Source organism: Phalaenopsis equestris, unplaced genomic scaffold, assembly GCF_001263595.1.
Source record: "Phalaenopsis equestris unplaced genomic scaffold, ASM126359v1 Scaffold000359, whole genome shotgun sequence".
Taxonomy (NCBI): domain Eukaryota; kingdom Viridiplantae; phylum Streptophyta; class Magnoliopsida; order Asparagales; family Orchidaceae; genus Phalaenopsis; species Phalaenopsis equestris.
The window spans coordinates 1,408,680-1,431,919 of NW_018164801.1; the positions used below are offsets into that span (position 1 = coordinate 1,408,680).

The following is a 23,240-nucleotide window of genomic DNA, read 5'->3' on the forward strand; positions in this document are numbered from 1 at the left end:
ATAAAAAGACACCGTAGGGCGACGATGATGGGGATGGATGGTTGCTGGTAGGAGGTGGTGGTGACAACAGAGTGTTTGGAGATGGGTTGGCTGACCTGTCGGAGGCAACATGTGTCAATATTTTTGAGCAAATAGGTTGAATGTCTTTTTCCTTTGCTTCATTCCAATAAATAATGGTTTGTACAATCTCTTTTAAGGTAACCTAATAACTATTCCTACTCTAAATAAGAAGAGAATATGTACATTTAAAAGAAATAAATCGGAAGAGAGAAATTTGGAAATAATTTAAATAAAGAAGCTCCTAATTATAGGAAACTTCTAATTCAATAATTCAATTGCCTGATTTCTGTGATTCTTGATTGATATTCCCCCTCAAATTGATATTGATTGATCAAGAAGTATCAATTTGCCAACAAGAAATTGACGACGTTGTTGAGAAAGTGTGTCAATAGATCCCAAAATCCAAGAAACAGTCTGAGCATCCTTTGCCTCCCATTGACCAAGATCTTTCGGCTCTGTAGGTGTTGGAGAAGATCCATCAATATGACCTCAAAACTCCCTTACTTTCAAAAACATCTTAAACTGAAATTCCCATGCTACATAATTTCTTCTCGTAAATCTGATAGCTAAGATTTCAGAAGACATTCTAAACAGAATTATCGCTCCCAAGTTGATTACCAAGAAGCAGACGCAATCAAAGGCGAAGCAATCGATGGCAAACGAAGGTGGACTAAACAGTCGAAGGAGGTTAAAGACGTCGGAAGCTGGCAACGAAGATGGAATGAGCTCGAGTAAAAGCTGGAGACCAATGATTCCAAAGGCAAGTCATGACCAATGATTCAGATCGGATCAAGACGTGGCTCTGATACCATGTCAATATTTTCGAGCAACTAGGCTGAATGCCTTTTTCCTTTGCTTTCATTCCAACGAGCAACTAGGCTGAATGCCTTTTTCCTTAGCTTTCATTCCAATAAATAATAGTCTGCACAATCTCTTTTAGGTAACCTAATAACTATTTATACTCTAAATAAGGAGAGAATACGTATACTTAAAAGAAATAAATCAGAAGAGAGAGATTTGTAAATAATTTAAAGAAGGGAGCTCCTAATTATAGGAAACTCCTAATTCAACTACCTGATTTCTATGATTCTTGATTGATAGCAGGGAGGAGAGTACGGTGTTGTTGTTGTGTTGTTGGTGAAGGGTATGAGCTGGTTGGGGGTGGATTGTAAGGTGGAAGGAGGGTTAGCTGGACTATAGATGGAGGAGAGGGGTTGGCTGGCTGGTAGAAGGCAACATGGAGGGGTGTATGGCAGGGGGAATAGCGGGAAGCAGGGAGATGAAAAATGATGAGACTGGATAGACCTCATATATCTAATAGTTTAAATAGCTGGGCACGATACCATAAATGATATGTCATCTCGAAGAATGAATGTATCACTTATTGGTAGACTTAACTATGTAAACTTAAAAGTTTATGACTCTATTTTGGTCTGCGAAATTTATAGCCGACAAATTCCCTTTTCCAATACACAAGTTATATAGGGTTTAGATTAATTTGGATTCTTAATTCCTTATATAGGCAAACCCCTATAATTAATTATATCTTAGACAACCGAAGTCACTTAAGAAAACTCTCGATTAAGATCGGAGTTTCGTCTTTAAGAATTCAACGTTTATGTTTCCATGATTGCTGATAGGAAAAGTCAAGTGGGATAGGTTCAAGTAGGAGCAGTTATTTTTAGAATCCAAATGAGTGAAAAAGTATGAGATATCGAAGATACTGAAGAAACTTCAGTGGCACCTCAAACTAACTTATGATTTTGCTTTACATCTTTGAAAGAGAAATTATTTGATGTTTCGTTCCTGTAAGTTCTTTAGATATTTGAGACTTTTATTTACATGTCATATGTATATGACCCGAGAAAATAGAAGGGTTTGTCGTACCAAACGACGACCTCGGAATCCTAAAAGCTTAGGACTTATACCATACGATATAAAATCGTAGGATGTCCTAAAAGATAATGTGAGGATTTACGTCGTACCGGACGAAGAACCTCGCCTATCCTAGGGTACTGTATAAACATGCCAAAAAGGTATTAACTAAAAGCATGAGTACAAGTGAATGTATACAGTGCAATAAAGAAAGAAGAAGCTATGTAACAAAGTACACTAGAGAAAATACAGTGCAATAAAGAAAGAAGAAGAAGCTATGTAACAAAGTACAGTAGAGAAAATGCAAAGAACATGTAGAAATGTACAATACAGTATAGAAAGAAATGAAATATACATTAAAAAAAGTAAAGAAAATAAATAGATAAAAGCGTACCTGGTTAAATTTTGTTGATGCTTCAAAACAGATTGCAATTGCATAATATAAATGGATTAGATAAACATTTGCAAGTTATATATAAAAGGCTTAAAAAGGAAGTTAAATGATAAGCATATGAAAATTCAAAGTGGGGTATAAGATTTTAATTTGGGGATAGGCGCAGACTAGACTTTATGTTCTCTAATCTCGTAGGCAACCAAAACGTCAAAGTCTATATATCAATATCAATTAAAAGTCACCAGTAAATCACCCCTAGAATCAGACAATTCTAATCCTTACCACTTAGTTGATGAATGAACCAGTGTGTAGTATCTGAACTTTAAAAAGAAATGTAATATCTGTTCTTATAGTATCTGAATTTTAAAAGAAAGGTGCAGTGTGTTTATATGCAATATCTGATATGTGATATCTGGTGCGTAATATCTAGTGTATAACATGATGTGTAGTTTCCGGTGTATAGTATGTGATATGTGGTGATGTGTAATATCTGGTGTAGAGTATGTGATATGCATGATGTGTAGTTTCCGGTGTATAGTATGTGATATGTGGTGATGTGTAATATCTGGTGTAGAGTATGTGATATGTCACAAATGTAGTATTTGTTGTGTAGTATGTGATATGTGGTGATGTGTAGTATCTGATGTATAGTATGTGATATGTCACAAGTGTAGTATCTGTTGTGTATTGTGATGTGTCACAAGTGTAGCATTTTCCGTTGGTTCACAAATTTCTTAAGGATAGGGATAGAACTACCAACGATTCAAATGATGAAAAGGGCATCTATAATTGAATATTGATTTAAATTTCAGCTATAGAAGCATGAATATAACATTTTGCATCATTGTCTTTTACCCTGCATCTCAAACTTATAAGCCACCTCGATGTTTCATATGCTTATCAAATAATTTTTAGATATCTCATGTCAAAAGATCTCGAGAGAAATTAATTTCCAAAAGATTCTATAACATCATCCTCCCACCTTCAAGTTCAAACTTTAAAAACATCACATATTTTATATACAAATTTCTCAAAAGTAGGTTTATATCTTCATATTATCAGGTTCAACCATGGAGAACAGCATAACCTGTTTGAAAAGCCAAGTTAAATAATAACAGTTGAAGTTAAATTTCATACTGACCTTCTTTCCCGAATATTAGGCCTGAATTGAGATCTAGCCTTATAAAAAAAAAAAACTTTGAGCCCCACATAACAACAGCTCCATAGGTAATGGTTATATAAACAGAACGATTAAAGGATTCAATTTCAAGCACGTGTACTCATCGTGAGAGTAGAATGTAAGAACAATTGAAGATTATAGAGTAAGCTTAAGCCACCTCTTCTTCATAAATTCAAGCCGAAGTTATTATAAATTTGTAGACAGTAAAGAATCGCATACCATAAATGGCCAATATCGAAAATCCTTCTCAGGCCATTCCCAAATCTAATTTAATATATCATGCTATGAAATTATAAGCAACATCAAAACACTCTTGATAGCTTTTGAAACATATAGTTAAAAGATCTTTACAAATGTTCTTAATCAAATACAATTCAGCATTAATCCCCAACGGGAATATATATTCCTGTAACAAAATTGTAAACTATAACCAAGAATATTTATGACATAAATTCTTTCCCCAAAGAGCAATTCATTCTCGCATGAAGCAAGCAAAGGCAAAACCATCGAATATCTATTACCAATTTTAAAATCACCCTTATTCTATTTGCAGTGAAAAGGGACAAAACAATAATAACTCAGTAACAAACCAATCTTCCTCAATAAGCATCATGTATCCATTGATCCATTTTTTTTTAAACAATATTCAATATTATGCTTCAATGTTTAACAATGTTTAAGAACTACTAATGATGTAAGCCAAAAGAAGAAATCCAATTTCTTGATAAATCGAAGTAGATTTCACCCTGATTTGCTAATAAACATGAAAATCCCTTTTGTAATCCATGAAAAATGAGGCAAATACTAATGAGGAGAAGTTCTGTAAATAGAAAAAACTTTGTTGAAGCAAAATATTTCATCCTGCAATCAAGAACAAAACAAGGAGAAGGGAGAATTCTTACTTTCAGGAACTGTAAAAGAAAACTCAGAAGCAGAATTTCTCAAATCGCAAGAAAGAAGCACCAGCCTAAAATTCTTCCTTAGCGCATGAATCAAAATCCCAATCCCGAAACTCTCCCCCAAAGGAGGTATTTATAGCCGAAAAGGGGAAGAGGTACTTTACCAACTAATCTACCGGCGGTGAAGAGAAAAACCGCAAGAGGCAAGAAAATACCTATATTCAAGCATAGAAAGGTTACCATATTCAATTGGGCGGGAAAATCTGTTAGAGAATGGTTACCAGCGAAGCAACCGACAACGAGAATCGGTTAGGGCTCGGAAGGAAGGAAGGTGACCGGAGAACTGGAAGGAAGCTTCGAGATCTTAACCGAAAGAGGGGCAACTGTTTCGGCCAAGAGGAGGTGTGAGCAAGGGGGAAGTCGAATGAACCGTGTGCTTGAGTTTATTATTTTTTTTATTAAAAAAAAAAACTGCTTTATTTAAATTCGTCATTTTACGCACAATTCGGATCAATTCGGAATCTTATCAAAATAGGTGTCATTCCTAGGTGATTTCGATGTTCCGAACATGCCGGCGCAGTTTGTCATGCCGGTGCAGTTTGTTTCGTCATCCGGAGTCACTTAGACAAATTTGTCGAATATCGTACAAATTTTACTTAAATCATGCGCGTCACGAGAAATGAAGTTATATTGGTCCGATCGGAGCTGTTTAGCAAGTATATCGTTGACCGGTCCTCGCATAAGCGACAATCAAAGTCAAGTAGACTGCTCGATGCGGCAAGTCAAACGTCGCACGCGTCATGGGGTCCACCTATGTCTTTCAAATTCTTTTAGAAACTCAACATGAGCTTCAATACGTCGGCTTTAATCAACTCAACCAACTGCTGAAGATTTAGAACACATGCCGGCGCAGTTTGTTTCGTCATCCGGAGTCACTTAGACAAGTTCGTCGAATATCGTACCAATTTAACTTAAATCGTGCGCGTCACGAGAAATGAAGTTATATTGGTCCGATCGGAGCTGTTTAGCAAGTATATCGTTGACCGGTCCTCGCATAAGCGACAATCAAAGTCAAGTAGACTGCTCGATGCGGCAAGTCAAACGTCGCACACGTCATGGGGTCCACCTATGTCTTTTAAATTCTTTTAGAAACTCAACATGAGTTTCAATACGTCGGTTTTAATCAACTCAACCAACTGCTGAAGATTTAGAACCGTCCATATGAAACTTCAGGGAGCTAAGAAATGACTTGAATTTCTAAATATTGTGGGTCCTAGTCTAGCCTCTAGGAGAATCAAAATAGAAAAATCCTAAGGCTATATCCTAGGGTGAAAGGGAAAGTAAGACCTCAAAGTTGAGGTCAACAGGAGATGGGGGTGCAGGAGGATGGTAGCAAGCAGGAAAGGAAATATACACACCACCTTGGGACGAGTTACGACTAGAACACCTTTTCGTCGGCATTTACTGCTCTATAAGGGAAAAGGGTGATGCCGACGGCTATCCAAAAATAAATCTTAGTCAAAATATAGCCCTAAATAAAACAAATGACAGGTTTATGGTGGTAGAGAGTAAGGAGGACTTGCTGCAACCCTAACCCAAATAATTGGGTTGGTTGGCCCCCCGCCTCCCTCGTTGAACTGGTCCAGCCTTCCCAGCTGGGTTGGCCCCAGTTCAGTAACCCCACATCACATCGCTTTGCGTAATGTTGCTCGCTGTCATTGGCCGCTACAGACACCCTTTGCTGGTAGCCATCCGCCGCTCACCTTTCGCCAATCTCCAACACAATCCCTTTGTCGCTGGTCGTCGATAACATATTTTACATTGATTTTATTTTTCTTCAAAAAAATAAAAAAATGTAAAGTACTCCATTTACTTTACACTAACCAAACAACCTCTTACAAATATCATATATTACTTTTGCACTATATTTTTTTTATAGCGCATTCCTTTTTCAGCAAGCCAAACAGCATCCGCGTTTCTCACCGTTTTGCGCTTAATTGCATAATAAAGGATGCAAACTTATTATCTGCCATGACATGATTTGATTTTGTGCCACTTGGTGCAACTAAGTACTACAAAAGCTCGATTTTTTGGAGAAAGAATAGACAATGCTTCAAACCCCATGGTCTTGCTGCTCCAACTCTTCAATGTGGTGAATGAAAACCTCCTTTCACTCGATTGTCAATTGTGATCAGATTCATATTACTTGATCATCTGCCATTAATTGCGAATGTACATTACATTTGTTTTCTTGCTCTCTTTATAACCTCCTTTCACTCGATCGTCAATTGTGATCAGATGCATATTACTTGATCATTTGTCTTTAATTGCGAACGTACATTACATTTGTTTTCTTGCTCTCTTTATACCCTTTCATGATATTTGTAGAGAATATTTGTTATATCAATGAGGCATACGACAACAACAACAACAATAAGACCTTTATCCCACTAAGTGAGGTCGGCTATATGAATCTTTTTTCTCCATCCATTAATTGCGAATGTACATTACATTTGTTTTCTTGCTCTCTTTATAACCTCCTTTCACTCGATCGTCAATTGTGATCAGATGCATATTACTTGATCATTTGTCTTTAATTGCGAACGTACATTACATTTGTTTTCTTGCTCTCTTTATACCCTTTCATGATATTTGTAGAGAATATTTGTTATATCAATGAGGCATACGACAACAACAACAACAATAAGACCTTTATCCTACTAAGTGAGGTCGGCTATATGAGTCTTTTTTCTCCATTGCGTCCTATTTAGTGTCATATTTTCATTTAATTCTAATAAATTAAGATCATGTTTTATACAATATGCTCGAGTCTTCCTAGGTCTACCTCTGCCTTTCTTAACATAAGTCGAATCTGAAACATCTGCTCTTCTAATCAGATCATCAAATGGTTGAAGTTTAATGTGAAGATGAGGCATAACTAAACTGAAAATAACCTTTGAAAAAAATAAGGAAGATTTACATATATACCAAGTATCTAATACAAATTTTAATTTTTACATACATGCCACATTTCTCTATGCATGAAAAGCTGTATTTAATTATCTAATACAAATTTTAATTTTTACATACATGCCACATTTCTCTATGCATGAAAAGCTGTATTTAATTATCTAATACAAATTTTAATTTTTACATACATGCCACATTTCTCTATGCATGAAAAGCTGTATTTAATTTTTAGAAAACTAAAATAGTGGTATTTTTTATGTGATATGGAATATTTGGCTGGTTTAAATGTAAAAGGTAAAATTTGTCTGTTAGATATGTAAATTCATAAGAATTGAGTCGTATATATGTAAATGCTTATAAAAATAAATATTTGTTAAATGAGGTTTGTTTTAATCTAAGAAAGATTGAAGCAGTGCAAGTTGATCGACTGTGCTATAGGATTCAAGTTATAGCTAACAAAGAGGCCATTGCAGTGAAGCTGGTGTGGCAACAAATAGGATGTTTAAAAAAAGGGATAATTACATACAGAGCACCCGAAACATTGATATTTACAAATCTAGCGCCCAGGTGATTTTTTTTAAGTACGGAACCCATGCATTTAGACATGCCACAATCAAACTATTGTGAATTTGATAACAATGAAAAATAAGGGTTCATAGTTTTATCATGTGATATGCATATAATTTTTTTTTTGGAAGTCTTGTGCCCAATAATCTTATTTTTTGGGGAATATTACATACACACACCACTATTCTTAGGTATTTACACTGCTAACACACCTAAAGTTTGATATTTAAATTTATAATATTTTGGTGCTATAAACTTTATGCATTAAAAGTTTGAGTTGTAAGCATGTAAATATAAATGTTTAGGTGTTTGATTTGTAAATATTTAAGATTTGTGTGATATGTATGTGAATACCCCTATTTTTTTGTTCTAGCTCGCTTTTTTTTTCGAGTGGCCGTATAGAAATACGTTTAGTCCACTAATATAACCACATATTACATAATTGTGGAATTTCAGGTACCATTCAGAGTCTGGTTGGCAGGCTCTTATAGAAATAATTCTTGATCATTATGGTTTAGAAGTTGATCAAGCTGCAATAACCATTTTCATCTCCACCTTCCCTGTCTTCATTGACGCTTCTGTCAAGTTATGGGTAAGTTGCATAATGTTGCCTGCACCGTACTTACAGAGAATATGTTCTACGTACATACCACTTGATTCTCATGTATTTACGTTTCGAAGACATAAGCTTCAATTTTTTAAATATATGTCACCTGTCCTGAGCGATTATTGCGTGCGGAAGGCGCACGCACCACTGTCATACAGCCGCGATGTGCGGCTGTGATCGGAGGGAGGCAGCCGGAATTGGGGGGGCCTACGTGCGCCCTCCGCACCTAATAATTAGACCACCTGTGCTATGCATGAATTGAGTGGCATTTAGTAATAGGTCAGAATTGGGTGGAATTTATGTAAATGCTCCAATAGTAAATGTTGTTTCCATGTCTTCTAGAACCTAAAGTGTTTTCTAGAACCCAAAATATTAGAGAAAAGAATTCAAATGGTCCCCTGATTTCTTTAGGGGGCCAAAATAGTCCGAGGCTTTGAACAAGGGCAATTAATCTCCGGACTATCTAAACAACGACTAAAATAATTCTTATGCTTTTTAAATGGGGTCCAAAAGTATTTTATTGGGAGACCATTTTGGTTGCTATTTAACTCTTTTGGGATAGTTTTTTGTCTGTTTTGCATTTTAAACCTCCATCACAATTCTATTGTGGTTGGAAATTCTTTTTTTAAATCTGGCCTATGAAAGTGTTGTGTCTGTAATTAAACTGTTGTTTATTTGAGGAACTTTTATTTTTTGGTTAATTTCTATTGTGGTTGAAAATTCTTTTTTTAAACCTGACCTATGAAAGTGTTGTGTCTGTAATTAAACTGTTGTTGTATGATTTCTTAGAAAAAAATTATATATTTATAATTTTCACCTCAGTCTTCTAAGGATTTGTTTCATCCATCATAATTTTACGGCCACATTTTTAAAAAGCTGCAACCATCCCAAATAAATTTTCAATTGGCATTTTCTATAGTTTGACCTCCTGCTAGATAGTCAGGGTATTATTTTGATTCACTTCTCTAAATTATGAGAACATAAAACCCTTCAATTTTGGAAGATTTACATGTGCACCACTCAATTCTTTATGTATATACATATCTAACACATAAAATTTAATTTTTACCTACATGTCATCTTGCATGTGCATGAAAAGATGTATTTCAAGACCGCTCATTTTTGTGACAAGCAAATTCTTAGTGGCTCTTTTCTTTTGATGCCTATAGATGTTGATAGAGAACTCTCTACCATACTTGTAGATGACAGGTCTCTTTGTTATGCATCATAGATGCATCTTTGCACGGTATTGTTCCTTTTGCTGATTTTTTAATGCAAATGTGTATTTTCATGAAAAGTGTATTTCATAAAAGTTGGTATTTTTTTTGTGATATTAAAAACTTGGGGGATATAAATGTAAAAAGTACAGCTTGGGTGTTATATACGTAAATGCATAGGAATTGGATGGTTCCATTTTCCAGACATTTAAATTGCAGGACACATGTGAAAGTTTCTAGCCTGTTTTTTTATTTATTTATTTTATTATTTTATGTTTGTGCAGCTGTTCAAGTTCCTGCCAAAATTATCTCCAAATGTAGCCAACATCTTTGACGAAATGAAGCGTCATTAGAGGGGAAAATCTGAATTCATCTGCAGCCACTGCATCAGGCCAACATAATAATAATAATTCTTATTAAATTTTAATTAGAATGATCTTTATATTCACATTTATTCTGTGTTGGGGTAATATAAATTTTGATTTTTTTCATTTATGTCAAAATGAATTAAATAGATGTAAAATTATACAGAGGAGAATTGCAAATAAAAAATTATAGCCGCGTCTGACTTTAGAAAAAAATATTGATATAAAATATGTTAGGACTCCAATCATTGTCTAGCACGTGTACAGTTTGGGTCCACCGTGTATTAAATTATTTAATTTTTTTTATTAAGAGGGTTGGACTTTACTCGTGGCAGACAGTGATTGGAGTCTTGATGTATTTTTGCATCATGCCTCCTCATGTAATGTTTTCTCATGAAATGGGTACTTATGTGATCAAATGTCAAGCTGTAATTAGGGGTGTAAACAAGCCGAACACGAACTGAGCCTTGGTTCGCTCGTGTTTAGGCTCAGCTCGTGTTCGGCTCGATTATATTTCGAGCTCAAAAAGAGTGTTCGTATTCGGCTAGTTTGCTTAGCGAGCCGAGCACGAGCTGTTCACGAAAAAAGAGTCGTATTCGGCTAGTTTGCTTAGCGAGCCGAGCACCGAGTTGTTCACGAAAAAGAGTCGTTTTGACAAATCTAATCACTCAGCCATAAGATGTTAAGGGTTGGGAGATGTTTAAGAGTTGGGGCAATATTTAAAAATTATTGATTATATTAAAACATCATTTGAATCTAATTTAATATTTTTTATTTTATTTTCTTAATTAATGCTTTTAATTGATTTTAAATCTTTGTAGCTTTGTAGTTAATTAATTTTTTAAAAAATACTACTCAACGATGTGTGTGTGTGTGTGTGTGTCTATATATATATATAATTGATGAGTAGTATTTCAAGTCAAGTTTATGTTCAGCTCGTTAACTTGCTGAATGAGCCGAGCACGAGTTGTTCGCGAACAACAAGCCGTTTTTGACAACCCTAGCTGAAATACCATATTGAGTGTGACAAATAATTTGACAACGCTAGCTGAAATACCATATTGAGTGTGACAAATAATTTTAATATCTATATTATAATTACTGAAGAAGAAATAATATGTGGATTTAAATACATACCACAATATTTTTCATATTTACCAATCTTTAGACTTAAACTTTTGGCATCACATCTTCTAAAGAGATGCATATTTTCACGCTAGTTTGAACAAAATAGTGGCATATCTGTAAATATGAAATTTTAGATGTTGGATATGTAAATATTAAAATTTTAATGGTGGTACATATGCAATTCTCATATTAAAATAATAAAAAAATAAATTTGACATCCTTAAATATGAACCAGGGTTGCAAATAATAGTTCCAATAAGAGAGATTTACATGCCACTTAATCAGTTATGTGTTTACATATTTAAAAATTAAATTTTAATTTGTCTAGTTTTTGTCTTTTTATGCATGAAAATGTTTATTTTATTTTTGGGGAATTTATTTTTACATAAAAAAAAAAAGTCATTCAGAAGAAACAAAAAAAACGTAGCAAAAAAAAAGAAGAACGTAGCAAAAAAAAAGAAGAACTTCATTAAGATTTTACATATGACACAAATCAATAGCGATAAACCAACCATCCAAAAGAACTTATAAGGTCAAACATTTCTTCAAATACCTCTAAAACCCACCAAAATAAAATAAATTAAACTCAAAAAGAAAAAAAAAAAACACTTACAAATATAATAAAAACTCCAAAAAAATTAATATCAAATACATAAAGAACAGAAATAAACATGTAATACAAATACGATAATCAATGAATCTCTTCAACAGTCATTACAATTAATAATATGAATACTCAAATCACAATTCTACTATCGCATTTGTAATTCATTATCTCAAATTTGTCATATCGCTTGCACCTTCCCAATCATATGTGCAGGTCTCAAGAATATCATTTTCAGCACGTGAAAAAGACTGTTGAAGATGATACTCAAATGTCTTGGCAAGAACATGCTCATGATCTTTGTTTGTCCTGCACAAGTCGATGTCGTTGCGATATGGATGTTGTCGAATATAATTGTGAAGAGTCATCGTGATAATCAAAATATGCATCTGTTTGAGAAACAGTCAAGATGACATATTGCGAAGTATAACCCATTTCTTCTTTAAAACATCAAAAGTCGTCTCAATGACACTGCGTCGGGAGTAATGTCTTTTATTGAATATTTCTTTTCTGTCTTGCATGACACTGTTGTCTCGCTCAAAGTCAGGAATGTGGCATCTTATTTCAGGATATAGCTTGAGATACCCTCCCTGCAACGGATACTCAACATCAACCAAGTAGTATTTACCCGATGTGAATTGCATATTAGTATTGAGTGAAAAATGAATTATGAGAGTATCTCAGTCTCAAACGAACCTGTGGGTGGATGTGGAAAGTCGTACTTATTTTTCTGTATTATTGCTATGAAAATTCGACTATCATGTGCATTGCCCTCCCAACTGGACATGACAAAGGTGAAACACATGTTAAATTCGCTTACCACCATGACATTCTGCATCGAGGACCCACAATGTTTGATGAATGTAATCTTCTCGTTATTTGAAAGGCGTACATCAATACGTGTTTCATCAATTGTTCTAATACAATTCTAGAAAGATAACAAAGGATTATGTAATTACAATATTATTTTGAAAATTGAATGCAATAAAATGAAGAAATTCTGTTAAAGTATGACATATATCACACATCATGTGAAATCTATATGTGGGTCTTTTCGAATGTAGGATGTGTTGGATTTGGGACTTGTGATAAAAATATTACAAGTGCATTCAACCATATCGAGAAATATTTGCAAATTATTTTAGAGGACTGTTGAAGTTGCTCTATATTTTATCGCATTCCTGATGAGCCACAAAATTCATGATTTCTGTGTAGTTCCTCCAGTAGATCGGTGAAAATTGCTTGTGTCATGCGAAAAATATTGTTAAATCTCGCTGGGTGACCCACAAGCAACTCCTCAACCTATTTGTCACCAGTATATGAGGATGACATACAAAGGAAGCGCTCTATGTACAAATTATAACATTCATACATAAGCATACGACAACTGCAACTCTTCTTCTACACCTCTTTCTAGTTGCATCCATTTATTTTGGTATTGAAGTGACTAATACATAAGCATCAATGAATTAGCTGCAATCGTATAATGTTACGAACAAAACAAACATAAGCAAATAACGTTACGGAAGTAAATAAAAAATATGACGAGGAATAAAAAACTCTCTACAAAGCAATTTAAATATCCTAAGTGAAATGAACAATAATAAACAAATATAAATGCCCCAAAACGATTGCAAATAAAAAAAAAATCTCTCAAATGTTCATACTCTCATAAAAATATCGTAGGTACACCATCCTGCTGCTAGCGGACATCCTAATGAAAGATTATCTCCGGGTCGAATTTTCAAACAACTTCATATAAAATAAAGACAGTCGCAAGCCCTCAAAAAATTCAGGAATTGCATTCAGGATTTGCAGAACCTGATGTACAAAAGTTGCTTGAGATGTGTTTACATATCTGACACCTAAACTTTCAAATTTACATTTATAACTTTATCAATAAAAATGTCTATTACTTTTTTTAAAAAGTAGGATCCAAGCTTTTTTTTTTGGAGGATAAAAGCTAGTTTGGCAAACTAGAGGACAATGATCGAATAATTCCTCAATTTTCAAGAGGTCATGGAGAATCTTTGCAATATTCTGAGGCATGTCATCCCACAGACTCGTTTTTTTTGTTACTTGGTCTACTATTGTTGGAGAGCACGTTATGAGAAGACTCATAATCAACCTTTTGACACTTATAATGTAATAGTTGCAACCCTCCTTGAGGCACTCACCCAACTCATCTTTATTATTTCTTGGAGTAGTATGATGCTAGCTGACCTTAAGGTTCAGTTTGTTTTCCCTTCTCAAACCCTGGCCCCTATAGGTGATTATAGACGGTGCCCTTATTCTGTATAGTTTGACAAAAATTGGAGCAATCATTGGAGATGATGAGGGATACAACATTATTTTAATGGGATAGAATTTCACTCATTGGGAGTAGCCATTCATAAAATTTGTTTACCATGGATGTTCGAGAGTATAGACCTCATTATTGAAGAAGATAATTCTAATATCATGCAATTTGTATGCTCTACTATGCAAAGTAGAGTTTGGCAAAAGCAGCCTGCAGAGGCTTTTGATCTTGTTTTTCTTCTTAGCTTTAAGCAAGTAGTGATCTTTTTAACTTTTAGGGATTGTACAGGGCGACACGTTTATTTTTGTGCCAGGCTTGCCCTTAATGGTCCTTTCATTTTTATGCATACATATGAGAATAGTAAGCTCTCGTTCATTATTGCAGAGGATATATCACACTCTTGTGTAGCATAGGTGTATACTTGCATAGTTTTTGTACCATTTTGTTTGAGAAAATATAGCGTCCGGAATTTGGACTCAATCCATCGGCGGGCAAGGGCTTTTTTTTCCTCTTCCTCTTCTCCAGTGAATCGTGTCCGTTGTACCGACTATGGATGCAGTATTTTTTCTTTTTCTTTTTCTTTTATTTTAATGAAAACTACAATATTTCAAGAAAAAGTGTATTTTATTTTTCAAAAGTTAAAATGATGCATTTTTTATGTGATATGAAACATGTGGGCCATATAAACATAAAAAAATAAAATTTAGATGTTAGATAGGTAAATACAAAGAATTTAGGTGATATCTAATAAGTATGTAAACGTCCCTTATTTTGATCATATAAATTTTAAATATTTATGTTTAATAATTTTTCACATAGATTTATTTTTCTTGCTTTTAAATATAAATCAATTTATTCTAAATCTCTAACAAAAATGTTTTAAGGAATTTTGAAGGTTTTATCACTATTCAATATTCTGCTATATAAAAAAAAAGATTTTAAATTATAAAATATATTTTTATTTTAAATTAAAAATACAAATATAATAAAATAAGATAAAAAATTAAAAAAAACCAAAAATGATCTCAGATGACCTAATTTTTGCGTTGATAATTTTTATTTTTTAAAATAAGTTTCCAGTATATTTTTAATATATATTTTTTAAAATTTAGAATTTTTTTTTAAAAATATAAATAAATATAAATGATTGATCTCTCAGAACAATTCTTCTAAATCCCGCTGAAAAACAATCCTCGTTGCATGGAGTAAGGCCCTGACCCTTCGCCAAAACCCTAGGAACAAATCTCTCCTCGCGGAATCCTCCCCTTTTCCACGTATTCATCTCTCATGGAGGAGCTCGTTACCGGCACCATTGACAACATCTTCTCCGGCGCCGACAAAGAGGTTCTCTCTCTCTCTCTGCTCTGTCGCGCTCTTAACTGAGTTCAAAATGCTTTTGAGGATGCCTCTTCGAGATTTTTTGATGAAACGGAAGCTAACTGTGCTTTACATGTTTTAGGTTCTTGTGGACGTCGTGCGATTGATCCAAAAGCAGGGGTTGAATAGCTCTCGGGGAAATTGGAAAGAATTTCTGAACTCCTACGACAGGAAACTGGGTGATTCTTTGAGTGATCCTTCAAAAAGGTCTGCGGATGTTCTTACAGCTTTCCTAAAGAGCTTCAATCAGACCAAAGACTTGATGGTACTGCAGGAATATGGTGAAATTTCTGCAATTAATTTTCCTTATATGGGAATCTTGAATTGAGCTGTTTCTTTTTTTTTCAGTTTATAGGTAAAATATTCAGGCACTTTAGGGATCAGAGAGCCTTTGAGATGCATATTAAGAATTCCCTAAATGAAGAGACCCCTGAACAGGTACATTGTGCATTAGCAGAATAAATTTGGGAAGATTTACCTGCCACACAATTCCTATGTATTTACATATCAAACACCTACAGTTTGTTTTTTGCATCTATACGACTTAATTCATGCTTAAAAAAGTGTGTTTCACTTTTTAAAGTCAATAAAAGTTATATTTTTAGTGTGATATGAAACATTTGAGTGTTATAAATGGAAGGGGCATTTTTACATACCACCCAGTTCCTATGTATTTACCTATCTAATACCTAAACTTTACTTTTTTACATTTATACCACTCAAATCTTTTTTGTCACATCAAAACACCATCAGTTTAATTTTTAAGAATTGAAATACACCTTTTTCAACCATTGACCACATCGTCGAGAGCTTGTCTCCCACCGGGTGCCCGTTTGAATCACACTGAACCCCACTAACTGTAGCACCTTTAATGCTTACCCTGCAAAAAATAAAAAGTACCTTTTCATGCATAGGTAAGGTGACATACAACAACAACAACAACAATAACAAAACCTTTATCCCACTAAGTGGGGTAGGCTACATGATTTTTTCTCCATACATGAATCTTTTTTCTCCATTGAGTCCTATTTAGTGTCATGTTTTCATTTAATCCTAATAAATTAAGATAACTTTTTATACAATAAGCCCAAGTCTTTCTAGGCCTACCTCTGGCTTTCTTAACATAAGTCGAATCTAAAACATCTACTCTTCTAATGGGATCATCAAATGATCGACATTTAATATGATCAAACCATCTTAGACGACTCTTTAATTTTGTCTATCGCTGGAGCTACATCAACCCTATCATGTATATATTCATTTCACATTTTGTCTCTAAGTGTTTAGCCACTCATCCACCTAAGCATTCTCATCTCAACAACACTTAACTTAGTTTTATGCTTCTCTTTTAAAGGCCAACATTCAACGCCATAGAACATTGTAGGTCTCACCACAATTATATAAAATATTCATTTCGGTTTAAGCGATACTTTTCTATCACACAACAGGCTTGAAGCATTCCTCCACGTCAACCAACCAACTTAAATTCTACTAATAACATCTCCATCAATATCGCCATCAATTTGAACAATATAACCGAGATATCTAAAGTGTTCACACCTTTTAATAATTTGATCACCTATAGTTACATTTCTGTCACCAGAGCTACTACCAGAGCTACTACTACTAAAATTACATTCCATGTATTCAGTTTTAGTTCTACTCAAATGAAGGCCTTTAGATGCCAAGGTAGACCTCCATATTTCAACTTTTTTCTGAGCTTTTTCTCTCATCTTATCTGCGAGAAGGATATCATCAGCAAAAAGCATACACCAAGGTACATCTTCCTGTAAGTGTCCAGTAAGACCATCCATAACTAAAGCAAAAAGATATGGGCTTAAAGCCGATCCGTGATGTAAATCAATAGAAATAGGAAAATATTTGGTAAATCATCCTTTGGTTCGATTACAAGTAACAACTCTTGTATACATATCTTTAATGACTTGAATATGAGTCATATCAACTCTTTTCTTCTCAAGAACTCTCTAAAGGATATCACTTGGAATCTTATTGTAAACTATTTCTAAATCAATAAAAATCATATGTAAATCCTTTTCATTATCTTTGAACTTCTCCATCAAACCTCTTAATAAATGTATAGCTTCCATAGTAGATTTGTAATACGTTTTAACCTATATTCAATTACCCTCTCCTATAACTTTAAAGTATGTCACATCAACTTAATTCCTCTATAATTTGACACTTTTGTGCATTCCTTTTATTCTTAAAAATGGGAACCAAAATACTCTTCCTTCACTCCTCAAGCAAAAAACTCTCAAATCTCCTAAATATTTCCACACTTCAATTGGGATAGCATCCGGTCCTACAGACTTTCCACCATTGATTTTCTTTAAAGCCTCCTGAACTTCTTTTTTAATAATGCGACGATAATAATGCGACGATAAAAATGAAAAAATGAAACATTTTATTATTATTAACGATATTAAGATCACTAAGGTCGATCGTATTTTTCAAAACTCCATTAAAAGATTTATCAAAATTACTCACCTACCTATTTTGAATATCTTTTTCTAAGAAAAATACTTTTTGATTTTCTTCTTAAATATACTTTACTTAAGTTAAATATTTACTTTTATTTCTATTTATTTGGCTAGTTTATACATATATTTTTTACCTTCCTTGGTATCTAATATATTATAAAAATCACTGAAAACAAAATTTTTAACATAACAAGATTATTCTCTTAGACTCCCTACGGGTCGTTTGATATTTTTTCCAGTTCTGTAAGCTTTTACATTTAAACCTTACATTTAAACCAATTTTAAGAAAAATTGAGAAGAGTCACAGGCCAAAGACATAAGTAAAACATAAAGAATCAAATCACCACCAACTATTTTTATTTATAATAAAATGAATGTGAACGTTAAATACAAAGACATGCAACCAGAGGCGACAACAACGAAGACGAACAGAGGGGAGAAGGGGAGAAGAACCACAAATGTGACCTAAAGCCATAGTGAAAGTCAAATGGAGGGAGAGAGGTACAATTAGAGAGTAAATCTTCCTAAATGTAAAAATTGGAGTTGAGGAGTTAGATACGTAAATACATAAATCTATTTTCTTTTTAACCATTATGATCGATTATCATCATTACTTGATATTGCTGAACCCTATTCTTCTCGTTGAATATAGTATCATGTAGAAGTGGTGGTGGGCGTTGCTCGAGTGGTTACAAGTTCCATTCTAAAAGCAAAGAGCATTGGGATGGAATTGACCCAGTGAGAAATTAAATGTGGCCATGAAGCTTATGAATATGATGTTCATTTTATTTTGGTTTTATGTTAATAAATTTTTAAATTTTTTAATGCATTTTAAAATTATTTTATTTGAGGATGAAAGTATTTGAATATTATATAGTAGATTTTTAAATTGATGCTGGATAATTAGAAAATGTGTAATAGTAAATGATTGCAGAATTTATAACAGGCAATTTGTATAAAAATAGTTTTTTTTGTAGATGCCAAAAATATTGTCAAAATATTTTAGGTAATGTAAAAAAATAAATAAATAAATTACTTAATATTTATATGAATTAATCTATGGCTTATTTGAAACTTTATAAAATAATGATGCTATGATTGTAATCAATTATTCATTTGAGTTACTTATTTAATTTAAGGAGCATCAACAAAACGAAAATAATACAACAACACAACAAATTTTTATCCCACAAGTAGGGTCGGGCACATGAATAATTTTTTTCCATTGCGTCCTATTGTGTGTCATATTTTCATTTATTCTGATAGATGAAGATCATTTTTTATACTATTTACCCAAGTCATTTTAGGTCTACCTCTGCCTTTCTTAACATAAGCCGAATCTAAAACATCCTCTCTCCCAACAAGATCATCAGATGGTCGGTGTTTAACGTGACCAAACCATCTAAGATGAGTCACTAAGACACATCTCTCTAATCTTTTTTGCAATAGGAGCTACACCAACTTTATTACAGATATATTCAATTCGCATTTTGTTTTATGTTTTTTTTTTAAAAGCTAACATTCTGCACCAGTAAGCATTGCAGGTCTCAACACCATCTTATAAAATTTTCCTTTCAGTCTGAGGGGTATTTTTTAATCACACAATAGGCCCGATGCATTCTTCCACTTCAACTAGCCCACTTGAATTCTACTAATAACATCCTCATCTATATCACCATCACTTTGAACTATAGACCCGAGATATCTAAAACGATCACACCTTTTAATGATTTGCTCAACCATAGTTACTTCTCTGCCACTAGAGCTAAGACTACTAAATTACATTCCATATATTCAGTTTTAGATCTACTCAAACGAAAGCCTTTAGACTCCAATGTAGTCCTTCTTAATTCAAGTTTTTTTGAACTCTTTCTCTAGTATTATCCACAACAAGGATATCATCAGCCAAAAACATACACCAAGGTACATCCTTCATGTAAATGTCCAGTACAGACATCAATTCCTCAAGCAAAAAGATATGTGCTTAAAGCCGATCCCTGATGTAGATCTCTCTAATTCAAGTTTCTCGAAGTTTTTCTCTTGTCTTATCCACAAGAAGGATATTATCAGTGAAAGACATACACCATGGTACATCGTCATGTAAATGTCTAGTACGAGCATCCATAACTAAAGCAAAAAGCTATGGCCTCAAAGTCGATACCGGATGTAATCCTACTGAAATAGGAAAGTAATTGGTCAAACCTCCTCCTATTTGAACATAAGTAACAACTATAGTATACATATCTTTGATGACTTGAATATAAGTCATATCAACACCTTTCATCTCTAGAACTCTTTAAAGAACTTCTCTTGGAACCTGATCGTAAGCTTTTTCTAAATCAATAAAAATCATATGTAGATCTTTCTTATTCTCTATGTACTTCTCCATCAAACATTTCAATAAATGTATAGCTTCCATAGAAGACCTACCTGACATAAACCCAAACTGATTATTAGAAATCTTTGTATCACGTCTTAGCCTATATTCAATTACTCTCTCTCGTAATTTTAAAATTTGACACATCAACTTAACTGATCTATAATTTGCGCACTATTGTGCATCCTCTTTATTCCAAAAAATGGGGACCTAAATACTCTTCCTCCACTCCTCGGACTTCCTTTTAGTTTTTAAGATAATATTAAAGAGTTTAGTAATTCGGACTTCCTTTTAGTTTTTAAGAAAATATTAAAGAGTTTAGTAAACCAAGAAATTCTTTAATCTTCTAAATATTTTCACACATCAATTGGGATATCATCGGGTCATGCTGATTTTTCCCCCTTGATTTTCCTTAAAGCCTCATCAACTTCTCTTTTACTAATACGACGGTAAAAATAAGATGTTTTATTATTATTAACGTTATTAAGATTTCTAAGGTCGATCGTATTTTCAGACTTCTTTGAAAATTTTATCAAAGTATTTGACCCACTCATGCTGAATATTTTCCTAAGAAAAACACATTTTGATTTTTATCTTTAATACACTTTACTTGAATTAAATCTATTCTTTTTTTTTTCTTTGTTTGGCTAGTTTATACATATTTTTTTCACCCTCTTTAGTATCGAATCTATTGTAAATATTACTAAAAGATAAATTTTTAGTGTTATAAATTGTTCTCTTAGATTTCGTATGAGCCACCTTATATTTTTCTTAATTTGCTAAGCTATTACATCCAAACCAATTTTTATAACACTTCTTATATTTTATATTTTTTTCATATTATTATTCCATTGCTAACTATTTTTTATTATAAAAACTTTTTCTTTTGACTCTTTTAACTCATCTTTTGTCACTTGTTTAATATTGCTTGGTACTTTATCCTACATAGAATTCGCTTCTTCATGAACATCTCAAATCTTGATATCTTGAAGTTTACTATAAAATAATTTTATTTGTGTCATTTAGGTACCCCATCTAATTCTATGACAATATTTTCTTATATTTCTTATTTTACAAATTTTCGTCTTAAAATCCAGATTTAATAATCGATGTTGAGTGCTTAAATTTTCATTTGGAATGACCTTACAATTTCTACAGTCCCGACGATCTCATTTTCTCATATGAAAGTAATCAATTTGTGTTTTATTAGATCCATTCTTATAAGTAATAATAAGCTCATCTTTTTTTCCTAAATAAAGTGCTAGCAATAACAAAATTATATGCTAAAACAAAATTTAAAATGATTCTACATTCTTCATTAATCACACCAAAATCATAGCCACCATGAATATCTCTAAAATATTGCATCACTTTACCAACATATTCATTTAAATTATCTCCAATAAAAATTCTTTTTTCAAGAGGTATCATTTGTATTTGTATTTGTATTGATTTTTATAGGTCATTCCAAAATTTTTGTTTTAAACTTATATCTAAGCCTATTCGAGGAGCATAAGCACTGATAATATTAAAAATCTTAGTATCAATAACAACCTTTAATGCTATAATTCTATCTCATATTTTATTAATTTTTACAATTATCTTTTAAACGTATATATATAATTACACCTGTACGATTTCTAGTGCGACTCCTACGTAAATATCAATGTTTAAAACCTAAGCTATCGATCTCTTTATCCTTCTCTTCAACCCATTTTGTTTCTTGAATATATAAGATATTTATCTTCCTATGAAATATAATATTAACTAATTCCATTAATTTATTTGTGAGAGTACATATATTCTAAGATCTTATCTTAATATTAGTTTCACGGACTAACTTCTTTACCCACATCTGTCCGTAATGTGAGATCTCTTTCTTATTTGACATAGATCAAGGTACTAGTGTAGCGTCTCTTGCACACTTTTAACTGTATTCAAAACATATAACGCATCGCTTCCACGGGATGCGTTATCATCTACACAAGGATTTAAATGATTCATGTCATGATTTTTTCGACAAAGTTAACGTTGACTATTAACTACCTAATGCTATCCTCCACTTTTCTCATCCAGGGCTTGAGAACTGACAATGGGTATATTAACAAAATGAAAATAATCTTGAAATATATATTTTTTGTCATGATAAAATCTCTTGCCGTTATTTAATTATAGTGTTGTTTGATGTCCTAATCCTAGTTGAGTTATAATTCAAGCTTTAGAGAAGAGACTCAAAGCAATGTGATCAATGACGCTCCTCTTTTTTTTTTTGTTGAAATTATTTAGTAACATAATTGTTCTTTATTTTTAAGAATATTAATATCAGGATTTTTGCTTTTCAATGAATGTGAACTAATAAAATAGATTTAACTATCTTTAAGTGGCACCCATCATTAATAAAATAATTAAATAACTAAGATTTACTCGAATTGAATAATATATGTGATAATAATAAAATTTTTAAATTAAAAAGTACTGATTTTATTTTAAAATTAAGGTTTATAATTTATTTCATTGAAATTCCTAGCATATATTTTAGTGCTTGTATTTATGTAATTGAATAGATTCAAATTTAAAATTTGAAAGGTTTTGATTTACTTCTTAAACCAAAGTGATACTATATATATATATATATCTATCTATCTATATATATATATATATATTATTGTTATTATTATTATTCTTATTAGAATTGATCTTGATTTTTTTCCCAAAATCAAACTTTTGGATTTTGTTTGAGTGAAATCTTCAGTAACTTCAAATATTAGCTTGGATATATATTTTAAGGTCATGTTTTGATGAAAATTACATACTCTTTCC

General features: G+C 32.7%; 2 protein-coding genes across 4 annotated transcripts in view; both read left to right on the forward strand.

The window, feature by feature from the left end:
• LOC110026244 (chloroplast envelope membrane protein) overlaps positions 1–10,326 on the forward strand; it is a 34,188-nt gene extending 23,862 nt beyond the window's left edge. Inside the window, exons 6-8 of one of the 2 annotated variants that reach the window (XM_020727115.1) lie at positions 8,402–8,537; positions 9,722–9,798; positions 10,054–10,124. In XM_020727115.1, coding sequence (XP_020582774.1) covers positions 8,402–8,537; positions 9,722–9,754 — 169 coding nt within the window. In that variant the 3' untranslated portion in view covers positions 9,755–9,798; positions 10,054–10,124. Of the gene's footprint in view, positions 1–8,401; positions 8,538–9,721; positions 9,799–10,053 lie in introns of both variants that reach the window. The other variant, XM_020727113.1, reaches the window with a different exon arrangement.
• A 5,022-nt stretch (positions 10,327–15,348) lies between these two features.
• Positions 15,349–23,240, forward strand: part of LOC110026272 (small RNA degrading nuclease 1-like) — a 22,648-nt gene continuing 14,756 nt past the window's right edge. For both annotated transcript variants that reach the window (XM_020727154.1, XM_020727155.1), the window contains exons 1-3: positions 15,349–15,509; positions 15,625–15,807; positions 15,891–15,980. In XM_020727154.1, coding sequence (XP_020582813.1) covers positions 15,453–15,509; positions 15,625–15,807; positions 15,891–15,980 — 330 coding nt within the window. In that variant the 5' untranslated portion in view covers positions 15,349–15,452. The remainder of the gene's footprint in view (positions 15,510–15,624; positions 15,808–15,890; positions 15,981–23,240) is intronic.